Below are 13,177 nucleotides of genomic sequence, written 5' to 3'. Positions count from 1 at the left end.
TGTATCTGATTTGTGTTCTCGAACTGCAGCGATAACTACTTGCATTTTTAAATAACTTAAACTAGCGGATGACTCTGACGTGCAAGGTAAGTCATGCAGAAGCAGCAGTACCGTTTGTGAAGGTCTCTTTCCTGAGGAAACACTGCTCAGTTCAGAGAGACTCCAGGCTATATGGATTCTAAAGGTTGTTTCTCAGTAGTGCCAGGCTGCTCCACAATGGTACCTGCACTGTACTGCATTCAGGCCAGCATTTACATAAAGTACATTAGCATAACGTTCCTATTAATAGCTGCTGTGCCTCTGTTCTTAGAGATGTTTGAGTATGGGACTTCACTTGAAAGGAGTAGCCTGCACTGGTTTGGCTGCAAGTGTGACAGCAGCGGGTAGAAGCTGGAGAGGCCGTTATCCTCCTGATTAGAGGGGCTGGTGGGAGATGTACCCACCTGGCTTTTAATAGGAAAGGACAAGTTCACCTTCCTTTATTTTTTTCCTGGATGACTTTGTGCAGAGCACCTGATTAATAGCTTCAGAGTGAAATTCCTTGCCCACAGAACTGATGAAGCACGAGTTTTGTGCAGCTGTGGCCTAAAGTCTAACCACTTCCCAGGAAACTTAATGAAAGAGTTGAAGTCACACTGGGCTCTGCCTGGCTCCTGAAGTGACACCAACCTGTGCGTCCCTGCTCTGGGGCCAGGGGGTGGGAGGCTTCATCTGTTGTGTTAAAGTCTTTTGAGTAGATTCTAAATGACATAAAGCAGTTGATCAGCTAATATGTGCAGTTAATATTTGATGTGAGGTTATTTGTAGGAATCTTCATGAAATGTACTGAGGGTCAGATTCTTCCCTAACTTACTAGAATTCATCAGATAGCATTAAATGAAGGACAAAACCTTCAGGCTTCTGCAGAATGTCGAGTGATTGCAATTTTATTATTATTTATTGCACTATGTTGTCAAGAACACACAAATTGGAAGCTATAATATGCTCTGCTGGCTGCAGGGATTGCTTGTGCTTTAGTCAGATGCTTCCACAACTGAGATGCTCATCTCTATCACCCTGTTCAGCCTCGTGTTCTAAGACATATTATGGTATTACTCAAATGGGAGCTCTTCCACGTGGGAGTGGTCAAGGTGATTATATGCAATCTGGTTATTCTGTGTAGAATTTGGGCAAGAATCGAAGGTTATTTCTGTGTTGTGAGAATGCTGAATGATCTGCAATGATCTCTGCAAATGAACAGTGCTTTTCCATGTGTGGTTGTCAGAGTGGAATCCAGGGGGTTTGTAGTGAGAGCTTTGTAACAGTCTCGGTATTTTTTGCACTGTGTAGTTGAAGATTTCTTAGGAAAGAAAATCTTTTTTTATTGGACAATTTGAGAAAAGGGGATGTGGGCAATGTGCCCAGTGTGTAATGGTTGTTCTGAAGTCCTCAGGAGGCAAAAACCAAGGTATTATTCCAACATTGATTCTAATCACTATTATCGTTGTTGTTATTATTATTGATATTGACTTTAAGCTTATTCCGTAGCAATAGCTCCTCATCCTGGGCAGCCTGCACAGGGACTTCTTTCACTTCATTTATTGATGAGTGAATTCAGTGAGTTCAGTATGAATTTGGAGTATGCAAATAGAGCTTGTTGACATTTGCATGTACAGCATAGTCCTTTGGCCATTCATAAAGAATCTTGGATCTTCAAATGGAGGTCATGGAGGTGCTGTAATTGCCACAAGGTTTGTGCATAGACTTAATTTTAAATGAAGGAAGTGGGAGGGGTTTTTCTGAAAGGCATCTGGAAGTTGTTTTAATGGGAGAAATTGATTTCTTGGACAGTCTGAGTGGATCATAGGTGGTTTGTTCAGGTATTAATTAGGAATAGCAGGAATTATTTTTAATGAGATTTTTTCCCCCAGAGGATGGGTTCCTGTGAGATGCTGTCCTCACAGTAGGAGGTGCTAAATGAAGCTGAAATGCATCTATTAATATTAATGAGAATCTTTTGGAGGCGGAAGCAGGCAAAGAATTTGCTTTCATAGCCCTCTGTGGAAGTCAGCGCCTGCCAGAGCTTCAGACTGTGCGGAGGTTTTGTACCCATCTCTCCTTCCTGCATGAATTTCAGCTACAACCAGGAAGATCTGACCAAATACATCAGATCCTGTGAAGTTCCTTCCAAAGGGATTTGACAGGGGAGCACACAGGCCCTGCTTAGTAGGGCGAGTTGAGACTCAGATCTGTTGGCGTGCAACAGAATCCACTGAAAATCTGAGGCAACTTTGTGTGGTAACTGCTGAATTCCAAAGTGCCACCTAATGCCTGTCAGCAGGAGAGCCAGAGCCTTTGGACTGTACAGAGCAATGGCTGCATTTTCCTTAATCGCTTCAGAAATGTTTTTGTGGTTTCATTGGACTTGGAAAGTCTCAGCTTCCTTTGTTTTGGGAGACTTTCCTATTGAACGAGGTTTTGGAAGCAATTGAAAAGCAAGGCTATAATTTTGTTTGCTGAGATGTGTGAAAGTGACGATAATTTGCTGCAACCTTTAACCTTTTTTTGGCTTAGAATATTGCCACATATAATTAAAAATTATTTTATGGGAATGACAAATTCAGTTTCATAATTTCCCTTAGTTTTCTATTTCTTCATTTCTCTTTACCAATAGAGGGGCATTTTTACAGTTCTGTAGTTAAAAGGCTGAGAACTCCACTCTCCTCCTTTCTGAAGCAGCTGGATTGGCTCTTTTTTCTGTCTGCAGCCTTATTCTCTATATGCAGCTATTTCAGATATAGGAATGTTCCTCCAGAATCAAATGCTGCACACAAAGACCTTGCTTCTCTCCTCAGGAAAAAAACAACCCAAACATGTTCAGGTTTTGGGTTGAGGGAGACAGTAATTAGTTTGAAAAGGAGCATAAAAGTGACTTGATGGCACAGACATCTGTCAGTCCTGTACATTAGCGAGAAACCAGATTTTTTCCCTCTGGATGAGGAAATGCCATACATTGGTCCTGCATCTTCTGAGCAAGTGATTGTAATGTTCAGCTTGAAATACAGCACCGATCATCTGGGAAATCTGAGGGCAAGGAGGAATAAAAAAATCTCAGGAATGAAAGATGGTCAGTGCTGTTCTTTCATGCTTTGCAGTGCCTTTGTTTTCCCTGCCAGTGACTGTGGTATGAAATTATGGCCACAGTCCCAACCTTAAATCTGACCTTTTTCCTTGCTGTTGGCATTCCTTTATAAATGTAATGCATCTCTACTTTTTTGCTTAAAACTGGAGGTTATTTGCTCTATTTTCAGTACCGTAGGATGTAGTTGATTCTTATCTAGGTGAAGCTGCTGGGCACACACATGGGGCATTCATTTGACTGCGACCTATATGTGGTGACACGTAGCTCCCTTTGTCCTTTACTTCTAATGTAAGCAATGCTGTTGCCAGACCGTCCTTGTTCTCATCCTGTCATATGACAATTTGGATGAAATGGAGTTGACTGATATTGGATGTAGCAAGATGGAAGCTGTTTGTTTACAAGTGACGGTGCTTTGCACTCACTGAAGCACCTCTTGCTGCCCTTTGCAGAATGTGGCTGTGGCTTCTTTGTCATGTTGGTCTCAGCTCTGTGGTGTTTAGGCCTTCTCTTTAACACCGGGTTCCTGAAGCAGAATGATGCATGGGAGCCTCCTCCAGCCTCCTCCCTGACAAAGGCTGTCTGCCTTCATCTCCCTTTCTAACCTTGGCAATATAAAAGCCAAAGGGTTTTCAGAATTACATTTTCAAATGTTATGGGTGCCATGGTGGGACAGTTTGGGACAGTAATTGTTCAAACGTTTAAAAACGATGGAAATGATAACACAGATTACAAAATGCATGCTGGGGGTATCATTTCTTGTTATCATGTGCCCACATTAAAATAGTGGCAGTGTGGCTCAGTGACACCCCGTGGTGGTGCCCTGCTCTTTAGTGCTCTCGCTTACCTTGTATATTTGTGTTGTGGAATCCCTATATTAAATCAATAATCAAAGCAATAAATCCAGCCTTGGAGTGGAAGGTCCCCATGATGCTGAGAGCTGCAGTGGGTGCTTCTGCCTGCATGGCTGGAATTCTTGATTCATCTTGTGACTTCTCGCTCGGCCGGGTTTATGGGGGTTACGTATCACTGGGCCCGTCCCTTATGTTTCCAGGCAGAGCTGTGAGCTGTTGTGGTTTTAGTGCCTCTGCGAGCAGATCAATCTGTAGTGCAGCACTCCTGGTTTAAGCTGTTTTAAGGGTAATGGGAGAAAATGAAAAGAAGTTGGCCCAGGTACTGTGCGGGTCTGTCTAACTGAAGATGAAAGCTCTGCAGAATATTGCAAGCTCCTATGAAATGAGGGGGTTTGCTTTAAAAAACAAATAAATACATCTTTGGTTTGGGGTGAGAATATTTTCAAAGTTCCCCTTATAAGCAGGATAATAATAATCCTCCCTCCCAACATCTATTATGCACCCGGGAGGAGGTTGTCATTCTTGAATCTGGGAGGTGGGACTTTGGCATTCAGCGATGTCGTTTTTTCATGCAGTTGTAGTGGTGGGTTTGCAGTGAGAGCTGCCAGCTCTGCCCAGGAAGGCTCAGTCCCATCGCTCTGTGCTCACACATGGCTGCCCAGCGCCCTATGGATATAGACTTTGTAGTGTTTATTTCTCTGTCAGTGTAAGGAGCTCTGGCACATGTCCACGTACATGCCTAAATTGAATGGTGCTTTTCTGTGCCAGTGTGGCCTCAACAAGAGTTGAGCTCTGTTAGTTAACTGAAGAATAGTTGGTTGAGGAGGAGGGGGAGCTGAACAAGTCCAGGGCACTGGGACAAAGCGCATTCCATTCCTTCTGCTTCGCTTTGACTTCTCAGTGTTTTATTGAGGGCTGCTACAGTTGCTTCTGAATTACTTGTTTTTCAGATGGACTCTTGATTTTTTTTCTGTCCACTGCAGCAAATACTTGATTTCAGCCAAACTTTGTAGCACATTTACCATTGCTTTGGTCAACCTCTATAACACTGAAACTTGGATAACACAGCTCTGCCATGTTCTGCCCCTCCCCTGCCCAACCTTGGCCCCAGCATTCAGCTGGAACCCCGACATGGGCTGCAGTAGTAGAGCTGCAACGAGGATTAAACAGGTCTGACACATCCTGCCTGTGTTAAACGCCATTTTTACATGTTTACCTGCTGAGATTTGTATTAATTGACACGTTGATTGTAGTGACGCTGGAAGCTGGTTTAGAAGCTCGGGGAACCCGAAGCGAGGATGAAAAGACCCTTTTGTGCTAAGGTGCCTATTCTGGGAATTACAGAAAACTCCATTGTGCTCCGCCTTCCTTTCATTCTTTTGGCTCCGACCATCCCTGTTTGCCAGGACGGTCTCTAATTTGATTGCAGTACCGTGCAGTCCCTAATTACCGCTGTTCAGCCGCCAGCTGTGGTAGCCTTGGATTTATGTATTGCTTTGGTTTGCTGCTGGAGCCCGGTAAATGGAGCAAACCCAGCCGCCCCCTGCGGGCGGGGCAGCCCGGCGGTGCGCTCCGTGAGCCGGGCAGCAGCTGCGCTGGGACGGCACCGGCACCCGGAGCTTCATGTCCGGCCGAGGTCGCTTTGTGCCCGTCTGCCCCGTCCCGTGCTCACTCCGCTCGGTGTCTCCGTGTTTATCAGCAGAACGATGGGATCCGCCCGGGAAGGCTCGTCCATCTCCGGGCTCGGAGCGGCCGGCAGCGCATCTGGCGTTCATGATGTTAACGAGTAATTGGGCGGGTCGAACGGGGGGCAGGTGCAGGTGAATGATTTTAAACAAACGAGGCCAGCTGTGCGTGCAGCCGTCAGCCTCACTGTGCAGGATCCAAAAGGGAGGAAGCCGTGATTGCAGGTGACCTTCCCGTGCTGCTGCGTTAGGAATGGCGCTGGTCTCCAAGCGGGGTACGAAAAGTAAACAAGTCGGGACTTTCTCGCGCTGTCTCGCCATCCATCCATCCCTCCATCCATCCCTCCATCCATCCCTCCATCCATCCCTCCATCCCTCCATCCCTCTGGCGGCAGAGGCGCGGCGCTGCTCGCAGCAGGTTTGTTACCTGCACGTTACGTCCCGCTGCTCGCTGTCCCCTTTGTCTCGCTCACAGCGGAGCTCCCTGTGCCGGGCCGTGGGGACGCGGCTCCGCTGGGGCGGCCGCTCGCAGCCGCCGGGCGTGGCCCGGCCCCGTCCGTCCGTCGGTCCCCGCCCCCAGGGCCCGGTCGGCGGGAGCGGAGCCATGTGAGCGGGGTTTCCTCCCCTCGGGGCGGCGGCGCTTCTCGCGGGGGCTGTTCGCCCCGGGTGGGCTCCGGGCGGACGGACGGACGGAGCCGCTCGGGTCGGGAGGGGACGGGGCCGAGGAACCGGGCGGGGCGGGGCGGGGAGCTGCGCGCCGAGAGGGGACGCGGGGAGCGGCTGGGCGAGGGGCGGCACAGCCGGAGCCGTGCGTCCATCCATCCCTCCATCCATCCGTCCATCAATCCATTTATCCATCCGTCCATGCCTGCGGAACTCGAACAGGTCAGTACGGGACTCTTGGCCGGGGGAACATGGGGCTGCTTTTTGCAGCTGAGCTGGGGGAGGTTGTGCTGCTGCCTGTTGTGCTCGCTGCTGAAACGCTCGAGGAAGCCAACTGTTGTTGTCTTTGACCTTCTCGTCCTGCTCAGTAGATGTGGGGAACTCTTTGACGTAGAGCAGCTAGAAATAGAGCTTTTGGAAGGAAGGTTTGGCTATTGTGCTGTGTTTGCTTTTCCCAGGCAGCGCCCCGCGCTCTCTTTGATTCTGTTGCTGAACATACCAGGGAAATAACTTGTATTTCTTCCTGTGTTATTTTAAACAGAAAGTCCTCTTTGCTGCTATGCTAACAATGAACTTACAGCTTGGTGGGAGATTTCAGATGTCATTCCTTGCCTTGGGGTGTCGTTGGGTGCTGCAGTGAAGCTGTGGCAGGTAGATAGCAAGGCCAGCGGGCTGCTGTGTGTGGGATGCCTGCTGCCGTGCCCCCCAGGGCTGTGTGCTGAGCACAGGTGTCACTGGGGGGTGGTTGTTACACACTTCTTTAAATAGCCTTTTTTTCTCTCCTTTTCTCATTTGAAACAGCGTGTTTGGGGAGAGGAGTGTAAAATGCACTGCCAGTGCATCCCTGAACTTAAGTTCAGTGCTCTGGAGTTGCTGGAGGTGCTTCAGTTTGCTTGAAGCATGCTGCACGCTGCTCTCCATCCCGGCAGCAGGAGGCTGAATCGATTATTGATGCAAACAGGATCCGGGTTTCTCTCCAGTGGAAAGCAGCCCTTTCAGATGGGCCCCTCTGTGCTCACTCCGCTGTAGATGTGATGGTGGCGGCCGCCCTGTCCGCTGGGGGCCCAGCCCTGTCGGCTGCCTTGCATGTCATTTGCATCCTGCGTCCTTTGGGGAGGGAGGCTCTGAGCTGTGCAGGACCTGCTGCTGCCCTGGGCTACACGGTGCCGTGCCACGAGCTGCTCATTTGCTGGAGCCGGATGGATGTCAGCTTTGGTGGCAGGGAGCAGGATGCTAACGATGTGTTTGGTGCCTTCTGCACTGTTCTCATCTCCTGGGCTTTCTGTGTGGATGGGAGGAGAAGCTGGAGTGAGTGGAAGCTCACCGTTCATCACTGTAGGTCATGCATTGCACTTAATTTGTAAATTCTTCTTCCACATCAAAACAACAACAAAAAATGCCTGTGGTTTTAATTTTCATGCTGCTTTCACAGCTGAGGGTGAGACAGAGAAGTGTTACTTTATCTTTTCTGGTGGAGGATGGGCTCTTGATTTATTCTGAGGCCTTTCTGCAGCGTAACTGATCGACTTGATGCTGCAGCAGCATATTAGAGAATGGTTTGTTTAATGAAAGGCAGCGGTTCTAAACTGCGTTGTCAGAGAAATTTATTGTGTAGTTACGGAGCCTTTAGAAAGTAATTTTTTAACTTTAACGATCACAATTAAGTAAAATTAAGCCCAATGGATAAATGGTTAAGGCGAGTGGCAGCCCTACGCAATCCATGTATACAATGGCTGAAGGGATTTCCGTCACATCAGCTGAAGGCTCAGTGCCTTTAGAGACTCCTCGCATCTAAAACCTGAGCTGAGACAATTGTTGAGTTGTAATTAAAAAGGACCGGGGGTGACCTCCAGCTCAATGGACTCCAGCTGAGAACAGGCACTTTTCCTCAAGGTCTGGGCCCCAGGGCAGCGTTGCACCTTGGAAGGCTGGTGGGGAAACACACATGGAGAGCAGGTTCTTGTGGCTGTGATGGGAGGGCTGGCGTGTCCTGTGCTCTGCCTTCGCTCTTCCCTCTGCTCTTGGTGGCTGCAGATGGAGACTGCTGAAGTTTGTCTGTGCACGCTTGGAATTCTTCAGTCTGTCTGTACAGAGTTCATGAAATCTGGAATTTTCTTGGGGTCTGTGACTGCTAAAATACGCTTGGAGAACCATGTGATGTATGGCTCTGATCTGGGCCTGAAACTTGCAGTGCTGGCTTGCCTTGGGGCTATGGAGTTGTGAAGGGGAAAGGAGTCACCCAGTGACTTTTGGCTAAAACTGTTCAGTTCTGCTATTTCTGCTTCAGAAAATACTTTGCAAACATGACTAATTCATGCCCTGCGCCCAGTCAGCTGCCTTTCCCCAGCACCTTGTCCCTGGAGCGTTCTGCTGGAGGTTGATGCTGATGTGAGCAAGTATCGAAGCTTGGAGCTGGCAGGATGACAAATGGAGCGGTGCGTTAACGACTGACCTGCTGGGGTCTGTGTCAGCCATGGAAGGCTTAGGGAAGATGTGCTCTTGGAGGTGCAGCCTGTGGAGAAAAAACGTTGTTGGTAACAGTTGGAAGCTGCCTGCACGGGGCACTTCTGGCTTGTGCGGTGCCCGGAGCTCCTCTGGGGGCCTGGCCATGGAGCATATCCTGTGTCATGGATGGGCCGGGGCTGCTGGACCAGCTCGCTGTGATAGCAGCGCTGCGGGTTCCTGCCACAGCAGGTCAGAGAAGGAAACGGGCACTGCGGTGCCTTTAGTCGTGGCAGAGTTCAGGCAGTAGGAGGTGGTGCTTGGTTTGTGATGGAAGGTTTTATTTCTGGTGAAAAAATGGAATGTTGAATTGTGTTGGTAGGTTTTCTTGGGTTTTGTTTTACCTTTTAAGGATGTGGGGAGCTGCTGAGTCCTCCCTGTGCTCCAGCCATGGAATACGGAGCCAGGGGAGCAGTCTAAGAGTGAACAGAGTCCCCCGAGTTAAATCCTGAGATTAGGTGGTGTTTCAAATTGCTGCTTAAAGGAAAACTGACACTCCAACTTAGATAGTTCTGATTTCACAGTGTTCTTTGTGCCTCACGTATTTCATTAGGTTGCGGCCCGGCTTTGTTTTTCTTTTGTTCACTTGTCTGCATGCCTGAGCAGTGAGCAAATGTAACTGTACCTGAGAGAAGCTTTATGAGCACGTAGGAGCTAAAGTCTTGCTTTCTCTGGACAGTCATAATCTTTTGCATCTACAAATGGGCAGGCGTGATCTATTCTGTCTTACTGAGGTGGTGTTTCCATGAGCTCGGTGCTCCCTGTGCTCTGCAGTAATGTGAAAATTCATTACTTCCAGTGGTGTTCTCTGCCCCTTTGATGAGTCAAGCCCACACCTGCTTACAGGAGGAAATTGAAATGCCTGAGTTTTCCCTTTCGGCTGATCCCACGCAGCAATCCTTCACATCACAATCTCTTCTTTGGCATTCGGAAAATAAAGAGGAAACTCTTCTGAGTAGACGTGGGGAATATTTGAGCTTGGGAATTTCTGCCTCTGCAAGCGAAATCACTTGGCACAGCTCTGAACTGTTATTTTTAGTAAGACTTCCACAGCTAAACTATTGTTCAGAGAAGGAGCTGTTCCTGAAAGCCTGAAATGGAACCAGAAAGTGAGGGCTTATTTTTGTACCACATTGAGCGTGTTTGCTTGCAGAGCTGTGGCTCCAGCAATACAGTTTGATTTAGATGCACACAGTGTAACAGTGAGCAGAATCGTGCTGAACATTCAGAAGATTTTTCATCCTGCAGACTTGTCATTCATTGCGGAGCTGATAAGGTGTGCGGTGCAGTCCCTTTGTGGATGGTGGGGCCCTGAGATGTAGGTGGTTCCATGGATGATGGGGTTTGTTCTGCTGTTTGAATTGTAAACTCTTTCAAATTGTTTTAGCAAGTTTTGTGTCTGAAACCAATTGTGTTTCTCTTTGATTAGGTGGTTCTCAGGGGAATTCAGTGTTAAGGGAATAAAGGCCCCTTTGGCTTCCAGGAGCAGCGCTGTGTGGACCTGAGCTGCTTTGTGTTGTGATGTATTAAACAAAGTGTATCAGTGTTTGTACCAGAAAGCTGCACAAAGACTGGAGCTTTCCAGGCTTAAATGAGATGGAGTTTGATTAAGGAGTTTAATACAGGTTGTTTAAAGTAGGCTAGATAAGAAAACCAGTATATAGGACTATATGTTGTGTTTCACGTGGTACTGCATTACGGCAATGGAAAACAAATGGTTTTGAATGGACAGAATGACTTACTTGTAAAACAGATCATCCAGGTGGCAGTAGGTTTGTAGTATCCTCCTATTTACTGTTCATGTAGTTTAAATTAAGAGGCATGTGTTGCCATTTACATCTATTCCAGCAGGTGTTTTCTGTTGTGGCAGCACACTGGTTGTTGGCTCATGTGGGAAATAGTGGCAGTGTGTCCTGGGACACCAGCATTGCCCAGCTGGGCTGTTCTGGTGATTTCTTTGCCGTTTCAAGTCTCTGATGGATCCTAGATGTGGTTTTTGGTAGTTAAGAATGCAGCTCCTTGTACGTCATAGTTGTGGTGCCCTAATGAGGCAGTGCTTCAGGTAATCTTTTTCTGGGTTGTGAAAGGTTTCAACTTAAATGCTGTGGCAGTCAGGAGTGGCTTTGTAAGCGGTAGCTTTTACTCATCAATTACATATTGATAACTGCTTAGGGTTGTGGAATTTGGTTCTCAGTGCTTTCGCAGCATTTGGCTGTGAGAAGTCCCTTTGGACTTGGATTGCTGGCAGACTCTCTGCTTTTTGGATGTGTATTTTTTTTTTTTAAGAGTAGCTAATAATATTAATAGTTGCCTTTAATTAAAAGGGAATGGTTATTTATGTGCTTGTAACTCCAAAGCTGCGTGGTTTCCTTACTTCCCCTAAGCGCTGCTGGGGCATTACTGTGCTTCCGGTGTTTTCTGTTGTGTTGGTAATGTTTTGAAATTATCTGGTGTGCTGCAAACAAAATTCTTTACTGCCTGGTTGCTTTTTCCTTTTATTGCTGCTAGACCTTGTAAGCAGAGCCATCTATCAGTACCAGAGGAGAGACTGTCTTCATATCTTATGAGCATTCGTGTTCACTGGTGACAGCGAAAGGAGCCAAGGGAGCAAAGGAGTGTTCCCAAAACTTCAGCATTTGAGGCATCCTGTTAGTGTGCCTTGGTTTGTGTGCACAAAGCCTGGGGTGCCACACTGAGCTTGTTGGAAGCACTCGCTCGGTTTGCCTGCTATTACAGGAGGGATGGTGTCCAGCCAGAGAAGCAGAATAGAGGGAAGTAGGAGAGAAAGTGGAGTTCTGTTTTGCTGTGGAGAAAAGGAGGCACTGAGCATAGGTGTTGGGAAGCAGGTTCTGGGTAAAGCTGGCTGGCACGTGGGGGTTAAGTACATGGAGCTTTCTGGGTGAAATTTCAATGAGTCTGTTATGCAGAAAACTTGTCCTTGCTTTCTCATCTGGCAGCTAAGTCGCGAGGTATTTAATAAAATATATGGGATCTTCTGAGGTCTTCTAGTTATGGCATTAATTCTCTTCTGCAAGGTGATTGTGCCCTAGCAGTAGTGCAGCATCAGAACCTGGGGCTGCTGTCCCCATCTCAATTCCTGTTTGTTGTGCTTTTAACAAGGTTGTAACTGTGCTTCCTGGCTCCTCATGCTGCTCTTTGGCCAAACGGAGTGGACTGTGATGTATTTACAAGACTTCTTAAAAACTGAATTGCACGCATTACTGTATGTAAATATAAGCAAATTTATGTAAACATATGTATGCCTGATGAGAAACATTTCACATTTGTCCTTAGCAATTTCATCTTATCTGGGTCATTCTTTCTCTTTCTGTCACGCGTGACATGATGTTGTGTTACCTGAGGTTGGAACGAATCCTGGTCACAGCAGCACATTTGTCTTGTATTTTATGACATGGTCCCATCACTTCCCATTTTCTTCTTTCTCCAGTTCAGCTTTTCAGCCACTGGCTGCAGTGGTGCCACCTGCACAGCAATGCATCCCTCCGGCAGTTTGAAGGCATAATGCTGTGCTTCTGAGGTACAATATTCATCTTAGCAGAGTATTTTTGGAGGGAAGAGATGTCTGTTATTACATCAGAAATGGCAGCCATCACTCTTTTTAGATGGGGGTGATGAGAAAAAGAGGCTTCTTTGACTAACATCCAGTAAATAAGAAGCAAACAGGAGGTGACACTGCGCTCTTCCTTTGTCCGCAGCAGTAGGTGCAGAAAGAAGCGCTGATTTGTTATTGGTGTGACAGTGACAGAAGGACCTTGGCATTGGCAGCTGCAGCTTCTGTGTTTTAATCTATGCAAAGTATTTTCTGTCAGTTTTGTGAAAACATAGAGAGAGAAAGGGAGTGTCGTTTGGTTTGGTTGTTGGAAGGGTTTCTGCCCTTTCTAACAGATTGCATTTTAAAGTATCTAAGCTGCTCTAAAAGTAATGTCTCCTATTTGTTTCCATGGCGGGTGGGTTCTGGAGGCTTTGCACGAGGGAGCTGCTGGTGGGACCTGCATGTGCCACGTGTGGGATGCTGAGGGAGGGTCACATCACGGCAGCTGCAGTGATGTGCCCTGTGTAAATACACTGCAGATGTGTGGGTGTGTTTCATGAGCTGCTGCCCTTTGAATTGTCTTGTTTTCAGAGGAACTTGGCGGGGCTGTGTCATGTGGATACTGTTTTGGCAAGTGAAGTCACAAAAATATTTATGAAGACTGTTGGGTTCTTCGCCTGTGCACTGATCCCGCTCCTTCCTGCATCCAAACCTCCCTCAAGTGCTCTGTTCTATTCATGGACATCCCTGCTTTTCTTTTAAAGGGACAGAGCCTTGTGAGCTGGGCACTTGCATTGGGAAT

The 13,177-nt window shown here is 47.3% G+C and overlaps 2 protein-coding genes across 50 annotated transcripts in view; one reads left to right on the top strand and one right to left on the bottom strand.

Annotated features, from left to right (window-relative positions):
* ARVCF (ARVCF delta catenin family member) overlaps positions 1-13,177 on the top strand; it is a 151,745-nt gene that overhangs the window by 56,279 nt on the left and 82,289 nt on the right. For 3 of the 49 annotated variants that reach the window (XM_085555520.1, XM_085555500.1, XM_015877607.3), the window contains exon 1: positions 6,410-6,542. The exons of 44 other annotated variants lie outside the window; for them this stretch is intronic. In XM_085555520.1, the coding sequence (XP_085411646.1) occupies positions 6,522-6,542 (21 nt within the window). In that variant the 5' untranslated portion in view covers positions 6,410-6,521. Of the gene's footprint in view, positions 1-6,409; positions 6,543-13,177 lie in introns of those variants that run through there. 2 more of the 49 variants (XM_085555495.1, XM_015877603.3) reach the window with 1 other exon arrangement.
* Positions 911-6,694, bottom strand: LOC116654123 (uncharacterized). The gene is made up of 2 exons (XM_085555552.1): positions 6,085-6,694; positions 911-5,916 (listed from the first exon to the last, which is right to left on the bottom strand). The coding sequence occupies exons 1-2, from the start codon at positions 6,513-6,515 to the stop codon at positions 5,457-5,459; spliced, it is 891 nt and encodes a 296-aa protein (XP_085411678.1). The 5' UTR covers positions 6,516-6,694; the 3' UTR covers positions 911-5,456.

Source organism: Coturnix japonica, chromosome 9, assembly GCF_054131305.1.
Source record: "Coturnix japonica strain WE chromosome 9, WE-NBRP24, whole genome shotgun sequence".
Lineage (NCBI taxonomy): Eukaryota > Metazoa > Chordata > Aves > Galliformes > Phasianidae > Coturnix > Coturnix japonica.
The sequence above is the reverse complement of the archived record's forward strand: the minus strand, read 5'-3'. Positions and strand labels throughout refer to the sequence as shown.

What these genes read in the sequence shown, in the direction of transcription:
- LOC116654123 (XM_085555552.1), bottom strand. Translation starts at nt 6,515, where the DNA reads ATGGATAAATGGATTGATGGACGGATGGATGGAGGGATGGATGGACGC. An exon ending in CAGCGGGACGTAACGTGCAG is followed by an intron (nt 5,917 to 6,084) that starts GTAACAAACCTG and finishes CTTGGAGACCAG; the next exon opens with CGCCATTCCTAACGCAGCAG.